At 45.6% G+C, this 15070-nt stretch overlaps 2 protein-coding genes across 3 annotated transcripts in view; one reads left to right on the forward strand and one right to left on the reverse strand.

Moving 5' to 3' along the window:
• Positions 1-786, reverse strand: part of ARIH2 (ariadne RBR E3 ubiquitin protein ligase 2) — a 36534-nt gene extending 35748 nt beyond the window's left edge. The window contains exon 1 of one of the 2 annotated variants that reach the window (XM_042799349.1): positions 401-786. The gene's annotated coding sequence lies outside the window, so the exon portion shown is untranslated. The remainder of the gene's footprint in view (positions 1-400) is intronic. The other variant, XM_033009266.2, reaches the window with a different exon arrangement.
• On the forward strand, positions 777-12127 carry SLC25A20 (solute carrier family 25 member 20). Its single transcript, XM_042799350.1, has 9 exons — positions 777-1022; positions 1589-1681; positions 3430-3557; positions 5794-5884; positions 6792-6909; positions 8123-8195; positions 8772-8881; positions 10308-10432; positions 10950-12127. Exons 1-9 carry the CDS (start codon positions 918-920, stop codon positions 11010-11012), a joined length of 906 nt encoding a protein of 301 aa, XP_042655284.1. The 5' UTR covers positions 777-917; the 3' UTR covers positions 11013-12127.
• Positions 12128-15070: the final 2943 nt, after the last annotated feature.

The following is a 15070-nucleotide window of genomic DNA, read 5'->3' on the forward strand; positions in this document are numbered from 1 at the left end:
CACAGCCCAAACACCGGAGGAAAGCCCAGGAAAACTGGGGGAGAGCAGGGAGCTGTGGCGGAAGAGCCCGAAGGGCGGCGGGACGAGGAGGGAGCCCCAGCACGGCCCACTCATAGCCCGTGCCCGGCGCCGGCCCACGGCTCGCAGCTTCTCCCACGGGCAGCCCGACCCCGGTACCGGCACCAGTACCGGGGCGGAGCGCTGCCGGGAGTTAGAGAGAAGCGGCGCCGCGTCCCTCACGCCGGGTTCGCTCCGCCCCGGGCCCCACCGCCTCCCGCTGAGGGACACGGGCCCAGCAGGAGGCGGCAGCGCTCACTGGGCGCCCCCGGCTCCCGCCCCACCGGGAGACCCCCACCGCCGCCGCCGCCTCCACCCGCGGCGCGGCCCCCCCTGCACTTACCGGGCGCCGCGGACCGCGGCCGGGCGGCACCGGGGGGGGGGGGGGGGGGGGGGGCAGGGAGCAGCACCCCGGGCTCCTCCTGCCCGGCCGCCACTGCCTGCGCGCCGGAAGCACCGGCCTCCGCCTGGCGTCACTTCCGCCGGGCGGGGCCGGTGCCGCCGGGCCGGGCCGGGCCGCACCACTGCGCGGGGATGGGGGGGGCGAGGGTGGGTGTCGGGGCGGTGACGCGGGACCGCCCCGGGGCGCCGGCTCAGCCCCCGCAGAAGGCGCCGGCGGCCCGGCGGTCCGGCCCCGGCCGGTGCTCACGCTGGAAGGCAGCGCCCGGCACGGCGGCGAGGGAAGGGCCCGCCGCCGCCACCACCCCCGCGGGCAGCGGCCGCCGCTCTCCCGGCCTGCCCCGGTATCCCGGCGTGCCGCGCGGCCCGGCACTGGGGTAAAGGTCGCGGGGCGGAGGGGGCGGCACTGGCTCGGCGGGGACGCAGCGCCCCGGCCCCGCTCTTCACCCGCCGCTGCCGCCATGGCGGAGCAGCCGCAGCCTGTCAGCCCCGTGAAGAACTTCTTCGCGGGCGGCTTCGGGGGCGTCTGCCTGGTGTTCGTGGGGCACCCACTAGACACCATCAAGGTGAGGCGCCCGGGGCCCGGCGGGGCGGGGCCGCCGGGGGAGGACTACGTTTCCCGGCGGGCACTGCGCGGGGAACGGCGGGGCGTCCCGGCGTGCACCGCGGGGGGGGGGGGCGGGGCTTAACGCCCCGAGGTGCCGCGCGGGGCAGGCCGGCCGTGCGGCGGGGCGCCCCCTGTCGGCGCGGCGGCCGCCGGTTCCCGGCCTCGGCCGGTTTATGGCAAAAATCAAAAAAAAAGGGTCCGTGTTCCTGGGGTGGGGGGGAACGGCGGTACAGCGAGTGTGTAGGGCAGCTCAGCAGTGCCACGGCATTAGCTCCCAGGTGTTAAGGCGGGGTTGTTACCCTGACATTATACCCGCAATTAATTAGTTAAATAGATTAACTATTCCATGCATTAAAATTCAATTTATTATTTTCTGCTAAGGGCTAAAATGGTGTTAATCTCTACCAACATTGTAAAGTCTGATCACAAAACTTACTCCATAATAGTCATACAGAGGTGTTCTCTGAATCAAAGTTTAAATAGTAATATTTAATAAAATAATGCTTTCCTATCCCGTCTTACCAGGTCAGACTGCAAACCCAGCCTAAGCCACAGCCTGGTCAGCCCCCGCTCTATTCTGGGACCTTTGACTGCTTCAGAAAGACTCTTGTTGGAGAGGTACTTGTGTTAGCGTGTCATCTGTGATGCCTGCCAGAAAATATCAGTTGTTCTTGTACGTTGCAGGAGGGAATCGTGTGGGAATGTTGCCCCCCAGAGACTCTACAATTCTTACGTTATCAGTTGAATTGCTTCTAATTAAAATTTTTAAGCAGATTACGAAATTTGGGGAATACTTAGCATCCATACGTTCCAGGTGCATGTCTCTGTTTTGTTACGAAATGCTTTTGGTTCAAAATAGTGTGATACCAATATCCAAAGCCATCTATGAGAAGGTAGAGGAACATTAATAGATTTTTTTTTTTTTTTTCAAACAGGGGTCAGTTATAGTAGTTTTGTTCAATCTTATTCAGAAGGTGGACAATGATTTTCACTCCTGAATCAGCCCCATCATGTAAGCCTTGGTTTAAAAACTTTAAGTGACATAGAATCCAGTTTTCTGCTTCAGAAGTTTTCCCAGCAGGTATTTACCATTTGGAAACAATGGCTGTAAAGCCCAGCTGTTTGTTTACTAGTCTAAAGTCTAATTTCTAACCACTGGAGCTTGTTAGGTAACTCTCTGTTAAATGAAAGAGATGCCTCATATCTGAAATCTCCTTTCATTATGGTATTAACTGGTTGTTACATAACCAAAGTAAATCTTGGTTCCCTAGTCTCTCCCACAAAGCGCTGAAGTGCTTTGCTAGCTCTGAATCCCTTGAGGTTTTTAACACCCCTGCTGAAGCACGGACGTCAGAGCTGAACAATAATAATAGCCTTGTGATGTGAAGTTCAAAAGTAATTCTGTCTCTCTACTCCTACTCAATACTCATCAGTTTCTATAAGGAAAACTATTAAACCTCTCTGCCAAGGCCTTTTGTTTCCCACTTCTCATGGGAAGATTGAGCAGGAGTGTCTGATCTTTGTCAGCCAGACTCATAACCGAGTCAGTTGTGCCTGTGAGCATACAGACACATACTGAGATACGCTACTTTATTTGGAGGGGTGAAGGACGGGGCAGACGGACCAGCAGATATTTAATTTGTGCATCTGGCTTTTATCTAGAAAGATAACTCTCCTTTTTATTAGAAAAAGTTCAGTTCAAAGGCAAGATGAAATAAATGCTACTGCTGGGGTCTGCATTAGAATTTTTCCATGAGTGTAGTCTGATGAAGGGAAGTGTCAGGAATGTAAAGTTGTATGGTGAAAGAGTTTTGACTGAGGAAAGGAAAGATAAAAGTAACTTGCTCTTGAACTCATTCCAAACTGAGTTTGTGTAGGGAGTGAAGCAGTTAAGGTTAGTCTCCCTGGCTCTTCCTTTATCTAAAGAGTGAATTTGAATCAGCGTTCTCAGGCTCAGTGTCAAGATTTTACACTCCTGCATTTGATGACTTATTAATAAAGCACATGTATGTTTTTGTATGTGTCTTGAGAGAGAAGACTTTTGACATAATCTGTTAGGACTATTAATCAGGTGGCTTTTAACTTCTTCATACTCGAGATGTAAGTACAGGATGAACAGTATGGAAGCAGGAGGGTATAAGCGATGCCAGTGTTTTCCAGGAAGGACTTCTTTCCTCTGCAACAGGCCCTGAGCCTCAACAAAACATGTATAATTGCAAATGAACAATAGACCTCATTATTCCTCTGATTAATTTGACTGTCTGCCTGATACTATCCTGTATTGTAGCCTTTTGTTTCTCAGTAAGTTGAAATGTGTGCAAAGTCTATGCAAACCCAAGTAATTCTTGTGGTAACGTTTCTTGCAGGGAGTCCGAGGCTTATACAGAGGAATGGCAGCTCCTATTATTGGAGTGACACCCATGTTTGCTGTGTGTTTCTTTGGATTTGGCTTGGGAAAAAGGCTCCAACAGAGAAAACCTGATGATGTTTTGACGTGAGTTTCTGAGATAATCAGACAGTTGGGAAAGGTACCCTAAGGCTCTTGCAGCCTGCTGTATTGTCACACACTGAGTTGTGGTGTAAATTTGTCTATTCTCCTAGGTTATAAATATAGTTCTAAAAAATAAAACACTCATGTGTTTTAATGTTTCTGGAAGCGTGGGACTGATAGCACAGGCTAAAAACAGACAGCATGTGGGCAGGTGCTGTGCAATTCCCTTTCTACGCAAGGAAGAGCCATTAAGGAACAATTCCGTTTTAGATGAGTACAGTGTGAGTTATATAATGATTGCCTGCCAACAGTCTTGCTATTAATAGAAACTATGGGAGAAATAAATTCATGGTCAAGCAGTCTTGACAACATTCATAGTCCTAATTCACTTTTCCCTGTTAGTTGTGACTCTTCTTGTGTCCTTACGTTAGGATATAATAATAGCCATAGAAATGTTTTATTATTAATTTCTGCACCGAGGTGTTTATGAGCAGCCCTCCTCTTGGACTTGTCTAATCTTCTGGAAAAGAGATGGGAAGCTAAGAAAATTGGGCGTGGCTTTCTACAAGCTAAATTATGCATGAAGAAAGCCCCCCACCCATAAAGTACCCCTTTAACTTCTTTGCTGAGTTGTGATTTATAGCTCTACAGGAACAAACCTGTAGCTTAGCAACATTTTGTTCTATTATTTGCGCGATATGTAGGCGCCCTGTCAAAAAGCTGGAGTCCAGCATGGTGGAGTGGGGAGGTGCAGTTTCTGTTGGAGCCCTGCGTGCCCAGGGGCTGCCCAGTGTACCCAGTGCACCTGGCTGTGCAGCACTAGCCACTGTCACGACATGGAGCGAGCTCCCTCTGCGCAGATTGCTCAGGGAGATGCAGTGCTGAGGTGTTGGGGCACTGCTAGCTTACCCTCGGGTTTACCACAGTAGTGCCCTCATGCAGACGAGGCTGAAGGGTAAGACCAGGGGAGCAGTAAGGAGTGGAGAATGCAGGGAAACAAATGGGCTGTGGGCTTATTTCCAGCAGCCTTATCACCTCGGTGCCTTGTGTTTTGTACACATCATACCACAGGGAAGTTTTGAGGAACAAGCTGGAGTAGGGCAGCGTAGTTTTTTGAGTCTTCATGCAGAACTCCTCCCAAGCAGAGCAGCAGGAGAGAAAGAACAAGGGTCAGCAAATATATGGTGGAACTGTCAGAGTGCCCAATTGTCCTGTACCTTAGGTGCAGACTTTACACAGTAAGATACAGTGTGCCTGGGATGTGAGGCCCAGAAAGAAAGGTCAGACTATTAACACCATGGTTATGGGTCTAGAGGCAGGCAGAATAGTAGTGGTTCCCCATGTTGATTTTTAAGGGAAGTTTCGGAAAGAAGGAGATGGGGAGAAAATTGAGGAGCCTGTTCTAGCTTTTCTGGAGATGAATAATTCCAAAGTGAGTTAGAAAAATCAAAGCTTAGTTTGAGCAGGAAGTGAACGTGGAGTGGTGAGGGAGGTCTGAATCTGGATCTGGAAGATTTAATGGGAAATTAAGAGTAAAGAAAGGTATAAGAATTCAAAAATCCGAATAGAATGCCATCTCTTGGGCAAGTGGAGAGAAGTGAGAGGTCTAGAATTTAATTAAATTGAGATATTAGGTTGTCTTACTAGAGAACATAGCAGAATGTTGGATGTGAAAATAAGTTTATGATGGAGAAACTTGGTCTGTTAAATGGATTTCTGTCATGGAGACTGCCACATGAAAGCAGGTGCAGAATGTATGGCCTGATGTCAGGTTGGTAGGACAGACTGGATGATGGCAGAGGCTGAGGGACTGAGAGGTTAGAGAAAGGAGGTGTCTGGCTGCACAAACCGGAATATGCACAGAATCTGGGGTCACTGAGAAGAGTGGGAGACTGGAGGAGGAAGAGACTGTTAAGTATAAAAATCAGTGGGGAATGCTGTAGCAAAAAAGTGCAAGTACAAGGAATATTAGCAATTACAATGGATGTGAAGAGCTGAGTTATGGTTGCTGTGGGAACCAGGGCTTTGAATCCTACAGATCTTAAATTGTTTAGCTCTAATTATGCATTGATGAGGCACTTCTGCGCTGATCAAAAGCAGCGGATGCATTTCTAGTTCCACTGCCAACCTCATGTAGAACAGCATAAGAACAGCATAATCTGGTGACACAGGGGTCTTTCTGCCCTTTGTTTCCTATGTAATGTGTTGTGTTAGGGTCTCTTCTGTTTCCTTGGGCCAGATATCCTCAGCTGTTTGCTGCTGGCATGTTGTCGGGAGTGTTCACAACAGTAATCATGGCTCCAGGAGAGAGAATCAAGTGCCTTTTACAGGTAAGGCATTGGATGGTGGTGATGGGAATTTAATTTTAGGGGTCTTGTCTTTCCATACCAGGAACTTCCTTAGTTAGTGTATTTACTCTGGTCTGTTTTTTGGCAGGACTGAGACAACTGTCATGTAATGCAACTGTGTCACGGAGAAGCATTATACAAACTCACCATGACAGTATAAGTACATACAGCGTTCATTGCTCTATTAATTTTACAGAGCATGAGCCTTATACTGTGTGGCATTATATGAGGCATCAGTAAATACCTCAGTCCACTTCAAAGTATGGGAAAATCCAGTTTTTCAGAATGAAACGTCTAAAAAAATGCATAACTACTAGATAGTAAGACTCTTTCTAGTGTAAAGATTTTCTGTTACCTTGACAGGTTCCCAACACATAACTAAGGAATGCATTTCCAAATGCATGAAATAGTTTTCTAATGTTTGGGTGACTGTTAGCTCTATACCTCCTCCAGGGTTTTTAAAGTGTTGCTGGAAAATGTAAACCCAAACAAATGAAAATACCATCTTTAGCAGAGATGGGAAGCTTTGCTTATTTCAGACTTTTATATGAATACAAATTGTTTGAATTTCACTAAACTATTTGAAGGTTACTTCTTGTCAGTGCAGGTGTAGAATTACCTAAGTGACTTCAGTTGCTTCAAACTCACACTGTGGAAAAATAAGGGGGAATCTAGCCTCTGCATGGAACAGCAAACACTTCCTCAGCTTGAATGCAAGAGAGCTGTTTGAGGAAGTGATGCAGAGGTTTTGTATGCAGGAGTGCCTGTGGAATGAGTATGTGCTTCTTCCTCTCTGGGAACATGCACGTGGCTTTCTAACCGTTAGCTGAATGATTGTTCACCAGCCAGAAACCTTCACTAGTCAGAAACTATCACTTTAATCCTTCAGATCCAGGCAGCTACAGGTGAAACTAAATACAGTGGCTCTTTGGACTGTGCAAAGCAGCTGTACCGTGAGGCTGGGATTCGTGGCGTGTACAAGGGGACAGTGCTCACCCTTATGAGAGGTAACTGGTAGAGACATTCTGATGCTTCCTCTGTGTGGGGTACTTTAAGATAAGAAGCCTGACATGGTATCATAGATCTCGCGGTCCCTTTAGCCAATTGGAGATGCTGTGTCACCCTTTTTTCTTTTTTTTTTGCAGTCTGCAGAGCTACTCCAATGCCTCAAAGGGACTGAGAAATAAACATGAGATTCTCAGTGAGTGAGGAAGAGATTAGATGACAAGGATCAGAGGGATATAGGAAGTAATTAAGATCTGAGAAGCCAAGAGGAGTGAGAGACCTCTGGAAAGGAGCAGAGAGAACAAAGAGAAAAGAAAAATACAGAAGTGGGCGCTTTTTTTTGCTTTTTTTTTTTTTTTTTTTATCTCTTGGGAGAAGGATTGTGACTGTCAGTGACTGTGGCTGTATAATGCTGACTGCTTAGTGTGATTGCAGCAGTTATGCTTTCTACCCGCTTTAGTGTGGGCTATTTTGGACTGGGATGTCATGACCCCTCTCACAACAACAACAACAAAGCAATTGTGCCAGACACTGAATCCTTCACCTGTTTCGGTACTTTCTCCTATGAAGAGCATTAGATTGTTCCCTCTACTGGGGCAATGTTTTTCAGGGATAAGCTGAAATTTCTGTATTTTGATATCTCAGTTTAGGAATTTGTTCTATCCTCTGCTTCTCACAGAAGTGTAGCAGCTAGCAATGTAACTCTGGCAGTGTCGCTAGCCGGAGGCTGGTTCTCCAGCTTACGCGTGAGCTAAGAATGAGCTTTAGGAGCACCTTAACATAAAACTCAAAATGAAACCCATCAGCTACAAAAAAAAAAAACCAAAAAACAAATAGGACCATTAGAACAAATAGTGTGCAAAACTCTTGAAGTTCCTAACTGCTCTGATCTCCTGTGCAGCAATTAAGAAAGCTTAGAGGTATCTCATCATTAGCTTAATGGCCAGCAGGCAGGTTACAGTCTGATTTGGAAGGCTGCTGACTGAAGCACTTGAGAATAGATACTTTCCCAATTCTTGCCTTCAGCACCTGCTAAAACACCTGGGAAAGTTCAGCTCTTCTGTGTAGAGCAGTGGAAGATTTTTGTTTGTTGAGGAGGTTCAGAAAAGGAATCTGGATGTACTTAGTGGTGTTGCTGAGCTGGCATGGGGCTGCTGTGCCTCGAGGCTTCATTTCGTTTCCCACTACTCACAGTCTTTGTTGTTTACCCACCAGATGTCCCAGCCAGTGGAATGTACTTCATGACGTACGAGTGGCTGAAGAACATTCTGACCCCTGAGGGAAAGAGGTTAGTGAAATCTCACAGTCATCATTTTCTGGACTGCTCAGACACTGCTGATTAATCTCCCCAGTTACAAAAAGATTAAGAACAGTGTCATCAAAACAAATTAAAAAAAAAAAAAGTTGCTTATCTTGTGACTTGAGCTGTTTTGATCTGGGGTTAACTGACAGGTAAAATAGTATTTTGAGTTACTCTCAGATTCTAGCCTTGGATCTTATTAGCCAAGTAAGGAATAATTAAAGTAGGTCTCTTTGCTTTCACCCCTGTGTGTCTACAAAGAGCTGTTTGGTTTTTGTTGTTGTTTTGCCTTTTTTCCCCAGAGCATCTGTGTGTGTGCTGCTGAATTAAAGAACCTTTTGGGTGGAGTTAGTATATGTTGCCCACAGGGCTCTGGTTCTTGGAAGTCTTGCTGACATACTGCACTCTGTGTCTGCAGCATTGTGCTGCTTTCTGGCTGTCAGCCAAGCTGCCTCTGATTGTCACCTGAGTTGAAACAGATGAGTTTTCACTTTTTTTCCCCTTTCTTTTTTTGTTTGTTTTGTTTTTCCTTTTTCCTCCCACCCCACCCCAATCCTGCCACAGCGTGAGTGACCTCAGTGCACCTAGGATCCTCTTTGCTGGGGGCCTGGCTGGGATCTTCAACTGGGCAGTTGCCATTCCACCAGACGTGCTGAAATCCCGTTTCCAGACTGGTGAGTTGCATGACAGGTTGTCACAGCCTCACTCAGTGCTGCAGTGCTCCTGGGAATGGGCTGGGCAGCGATGGAGGATGCCATCTGGGAGGTAGCATGCCTTGAGCACTTCTTGAGACAAATACATGGGAAACCCAAGTGTGATCCTAGCTTTTTAGTTGGTTTCCTCACAGATTTTTAGCAAATCAGGCTGTACTTCTCTGTTCCTGCCTCCCTGCTAATATAATGATCCTGATTCAAGATACCTGTTTTAAAACCTAAGCATAGAAGTCATAATAATAGAACCGCCTGTCATGGCTGTTTTATTACAAATGTAATTCATTGAGAGGTTTTGTTATTTCACTTCAGATTTAGTGCTATCTGAAATTTATAGTAACTGGGTGCGCCTTGATGAGAGCATTGCTTTTAGACTAACAGCTCTGCTCTTAAGTATCTGTAGCCTGGTTATAGTGAGGATGATGCCAGGCCTTGTGCTTCAGTGAAGTTTGACAGGTTTTTCATTGGTTTCTCTGGGACTTCCAGTCAATAAATATTTTTGTTAAGGTTCCCTGTGGTCTCTCTCTGTGGACTCAGCTCTCCACTGGACAGTAAAACCATTTTTCTTGAGTCATGGATCATAATAATCTAGTGCAGGAAACTTATTTTCTTGTTCTCTGAATAATGGCTGCTGTGGTTGTTTGATACCATACCAAGGGCTGAGTGTGAAATACATTACAGCTTTGCATCCTTTTTCCGCTGGGCCAATCCCCAGTGCTGCTGTGTAGATGATGTGGGTTAATGGTGGTTCTGTTTGACTGGTTTGGCTTGAGGAGTACTTGTTCAGAGGGCTGGCAGAGGCAGTACTTTCCAGAGAAGTGTCAAAAGAAGGAATAACTTGTTCTTTGAATATAGTAACTTTTTAAAAACACCTCAGCAAGTTTGTGTAACATCATCATTAAAACAGCCTGTGCTTTTCACTTGGAAATCTGTTGCTATTCTTGACTGCGGCATGCAATAGGATCATTTTCTGTTTCTTATAAACCAGCTTCATCAATTTTTATATCTGACCTTCCCATCTCCTAATTGCAGCTCTTGGGAGAGCTGTGATCAGCAGTGTAGCAGCTCAGACTTCCAACCCTGACAAAAGTTATTCTCCTTTCTTCCTTGCCCCCCAGTGACTTGATGATGTAAATTCTATGTGGTGATGGTGAGCACCTACCTTCTGTTTACTGAGTGTCTAGTAAGGTATCTTTTTTGTTTGCTTGCTTTTGATTGAAGGAGATAATTTTCCCAAGCAGATGTCGCAACATAGCTTAAGCAATGCTTGGATTCTGGTGTCACCTAGATGGTATATTATTAATATGAGCCTGCTGAAAATCAAGTGCCACATCCTTCAGCACTTGTGACTGCCACACATCGTAGCTAATGTGTTTTGTATCCCTTTCAGCTCCTCCAGGAAAATACCCAAATGGCTTTAGAGATGTGCTGAGAGAACTTATCAGAGAGGAAGGAGTTGCATCTCTGTACAAGGGCTTCACAGCTGTAATGATCAGGGCATTTCCCGCTAACGCGGTAAGTTGTGATTCCAGATGGGTTTTGGGGACCTGGCCACTCACAATGATTGTTTGCAGTCTGTAGAGGAGATGACTGGCTGCTTACTGTTACACCATTTCAGTGAGATTCTTGTCACTGCAGGTGCTTTTGGCTGTTGGTGTCCAGGTTCTAAAAATGTATCTTAATCTAGGGGGAACACCAAGTAAACCGTCCTTCAAAGCTTACCATGAAAGCCCTTTGAGTCATTCTGATAGTCTTTCTTTACTGATTGTACATCCACCAGTAGAAGACAGAGATGGGTGGATAAGTTTGGACTGGCTTCCCCTTCAATAAATAATGAGCCTAATGGAGTAGAAGTTCTACCTTTGTGTAGAAGGATATAGTAGAATTCTTGCCTCTGGTCCAAGAACACTTTTTGTTCTCTTCCTCCTTCCACATGAGCCACGTCAGGTTTTTATAGTGCTATGTTTCAAAAACCTTGTTTGGATTAGGTTTTTAGAATCCTTATTTGGTCTGTATGCTCTCTCTTTTCCAGGCATGTTTTCTTGGTTTTGAAGTTGCTATGAAGTTTCTTAACTGGATTGCACCAGGTCTGTGAAGACTCAGAATTCTGTGGAAATTAGAGAGGAGAAGGAAGAGAGTGCAGGTCTGCCTCAAAGGAATAAATGAATGATCACTTGAAGTTTCAGGAATGATTGGTTGCCCTAATACCTTTTTGCCTTCCTCACATTCTTTAGGTGGTGCTATGTGCCATTTAGAAATGTAAGCTGTAGCTCTGAAACAGAGTTGATGAGGAGTTAGAGGTGATACACCTGTCTGAGCCAATGTACCACATCAGTAATGCTGCTAACAGACAGCTCTCACTATTACACACACGACCTTAAGTACTTCCTTATGGAAGAAGGGGACACTTCTTAAAATATAATTCTTTATTTACTGAAGAAACATGTAGCTATTGATGCTGAAAAATTTCCTTAAAATAATTGTTTGGTGGTGTGTACTTAACTCTCAGGGCATGAGTTAGCAGCTGCACATACTAGTATCTACAAGCAATGTCAGATAGTGTTCTCATCTCTTATAGTTTTTTAGTTCTGGCTATTTCTATGTTGGCAGTGGTTTTACATGTATGTGATGCAGCAAACACAGAATTAAGCAAGGGAGGCCAGAGTTACGTTTCAGTGGGTTGAGGGCTATTACAGGTAGTGTATCGGATCTGGCACACTGATCTTTTCTGTGGAACTAAGAGGCAAAAATGTTTAACGTTTGTACTAAGCTTTACTGAAGCAGCCAGTGGAGAAATGTGTTTGATTAATCTGAACTTTTCTCTGAAATCCCTTTCTGTCCCACTGAAGATACCCCAAATGTGATTTCAAAAGTACAGCACAGTTCATAGCAACCTACGATATATTTGGTTCACCTGTTGCTGTGTCCTGGGATTCAATTGCTGACATTTGCTTGAGAAAACTTAACAGCACTTCCAAAAACTGAGTTTCTCTGACACGAGGGGAATACATGAAGGGGACACTGGCTCTACAGTCTCGTCTAACTTTATTCTTGCTCCTGTTCCTTGGTTTTCTCTTAATATTATTAAACATAATCATGTTTTCATTTGAGAAATTACTAATGCTACGAAGCAAAAAGCGACTTTAATTTCTTTTGGTTTTGATGCAGTGTTACTGCAACTCAATAAAGCTAGCTGCTGCTTGTCTAGAATGTGTGCTTCTGTTCATTTACTTTTTGCATGGTCATGCATGGTTAGTTTTGCAAAAGTTTTCCAATTCTTAATTCTGCAATGTGATTGGGAAATAAGTTGTGTCATGCTGTCTTTAAGTGTTAACCTCATGGCTTTTGAATTTCTGACATGAGCTGTGGAAATGGATGTTCTGCGTTTCACATGTTTGTCGTACACGTCCTGTTAGGTGCTCTGTTGCGGACAACTTTTTAACTATAAAGCCAGACACTAAATAACACATCTTGCTTGTGGAAAATATTTTGTATTTTCCAGGGAGAGGCCTGGACACATACAGGGGAGCTTAGGAAAGCATCTGTCCTGATATCCCACAGGAAAGGTGGCTGAGAGTTTGTTCTTGGTCTGGCGTGGTCTGTTGGCCCGTACCCTGAGGACACAGACTTTGCCGTGGCTTTCCACAGGCAGAGTCAGCCCTCAAAACTTTCCACCCAGTGCTGCTGCAGGAACATTGAATCCTACTTTCCAATTCCTTGGAAGGTCCTGAAAGGAACCTGCCTTCCCCAGAGCTGCCTCCACGTTTGCACTGCTGCCTTACCCACTGCAGACATTCCCCATTCCTCGCTGCTTAGGAAGCTGCTGCTGCTCCTGCCCTCAGTCACTGCAGCTATGGACAAATTAAATACTTAAAGCAGGAACCAGTTAATACTGGCTCAGGGAAGTGATTAAAGGACATTGACCTCTCAGATGGTTTCAGACTCAACTCTAGGTTTACTGAGGCTAAATCTCAACTAGTTTCAAGAGGACCAGGACTGCTTTTACAGCTCTGTGCTGCCTAACCACCAAATGCTATCCTGTACTGCTTTGGTTCCTTACCTGCTCTGGCCACCTTTCTGGATTCTGTGCTGGGGCTGTGATGCCTAGAAGCAACCTTCAGCTTTAAGAAGTGTTATAAAGCTGGATTTATTCCTTCTGTTCTACTTACGTGTTCCAGAAATACTGACACTTCTTGGGAGGGACAGACGTGCACAGACGCTGCACCTCTTCTTAAAATTCCAGACACTGGTGCTTAATGCTGCCTATTCTAGCTGCCTTGCCAAATGAATCCTGTTGAGCTCCAAATCTCACAGGAAGCTGGGAAGAACTGAAGCATAATCATCCCGCTTGCAAGTGCTATTTTAGGTTGGTTTATGATGCGGTTGCCCAGCAGATGGCTGTCTGGGGCTGTCAGCAGGCTGGACAAACCTGCAGGCCCAAAGGCAAGGCTAGAAGCAAGGGAGCCAGCACACCAGCTGCTGCTGGCAGGCTCCTGTGTCCATTTGTGGCAGCTGCAACCTTCCGAGTTGGGCTGCAAGAATTTTATGTCTGCGTCAGGACAGACAGGCAGCTGGAAGGCAGGAGCCTCTTCTCCAGATCTGTCCTGAGGAAGACTGTGATCTTCCAGGCCTGGTGATGAGCTGTGCGTTGTAGTTAGTACTCCCTCCCATCCCAGTCCTTTTAGTCTGGAGTCCTGCAGGCTGTACAATTCTTGGAAAACAAATCAGGAACTAGTAACGCCCTGGATTCAGCTGCTGGGATTAAGAGCACAGCTCCTCCATTTGGGCACGGAGAAGCCTCTTTGCCTGTGTGCTGGCCTCTTGCTTGATGCTCCTGCACTTAACCTTGGCTGTGCTGTTGCCAGCTCAGGCTCTCCTGTCTGTGGCCTTAAGCAGTACTTGCTCTGAAAGACTGAAATATTCCCTCTCCAACACTTCAGTTGTTACTAGTAACTGTAAAATACATTCATTCTACCAAGCTATCCCTTTTAATACTTTTTTTAAAAAGCATTTCAGATTTTTTTTTTTCCAATTTCCATTATCCTAATTATATTCTCCCCAGTCTGAAGGTTTTGCAGAGCTTTGTATTTTGCATGATGAAATTCTGGCTGTTTAACATGCTTGATTTAATTTGATTCTTTTAGATAAGTAAAATATGGAAGAAGGCAATCAGGAATGAGGGGGGCTGCTTTCCAACAGCAGTGGTGGGAGGAGAGGAGCTTTGGGAAGGCTGATCAGACACATCTGCTTGTTTGTTCAAAAACTGAAACCCAGGCACCCTGGAAATGTCTAAAAAGCTGCTCATGTCTCTCAAGATTCTGCCACAAAAAAAATTGCCAAATCCTTGCCCCCTGGTGTGTGCAGCCTCAGAATGAGAGAGATATTTTAACACAAGTACAGTTTCCTGCACACTGAGGACTCTCTTGCTTTCAGAAGCCCAGATTTGCATTCAAATGTTATTTTCTAATTGCCCAGATTCTTGTGGGAATCAAGGTAGCATATGTACAGGTTAATGGTACACAGCAGCAGCTGGTAAGCTGGGTCTATGTACCAGCAAAGGATACTGATGACATTTGTCTTTATGCTTGTGCTGATAATATATGGGGGCTTTATATCAAAATCGGCCCAGAGTTCCACAAAACTGTTGTGCTGTACATCTTCCTGGCCCATCCTGCTTTGATGCAAGTGATTTTTCCAGTGGTGATTCGAGGTGCCTGGAAGTATTCCAGAAGTAATCCATGATACATAAATCTTCCATGCTTGCATTTCTCTGGCCATTGTGTGTAAGTGGCTTTTGTGTACATTCAGCATTGCTATATCGATAGAAAGGTCTTTGGAATACCCCTGGCAAGTCAGTCTTGATCAGATTTGACTAATTAAAGGAAGCTTCCTGTGGGAGGATTAGTACAGACTCTCCAGTTTGGAAAGGATGTTGCATGGTAGATCTTACAGATGGTGAGTAATGTGAAGAAGGTGCATTTGCTCATGCTTCTCACAGTACAGGACATACAGTGTGTCCAGTGAGGATATCAAGCAATATTTAAAATAAAAATACTTCTTATATATTGTGTACAATTAAGCTATACAGGTTGTTGCAGCAGAATGTAAAGTGCTTTAAAAAAACTCGTGGAAGAACTGCTCATCAAGAACTAC

Source organism: Tyto alba, unplaced genomic scaffold, assembly GCF_018691265.1.
Source record: "Tyto alba isolate M040663 unplaced genomic scaffold, T.alba_DEE_v4.0 Super-Scaffold_3, whole genome shotgun sequence".
In the NCBI taxonomy this organism is placed as follows: domain Eukaryota; kingdom Metazoa; phylum Chordata; class Aves; order Strigiformes; family Tytonidae; genus Tyto; species Tyto alba.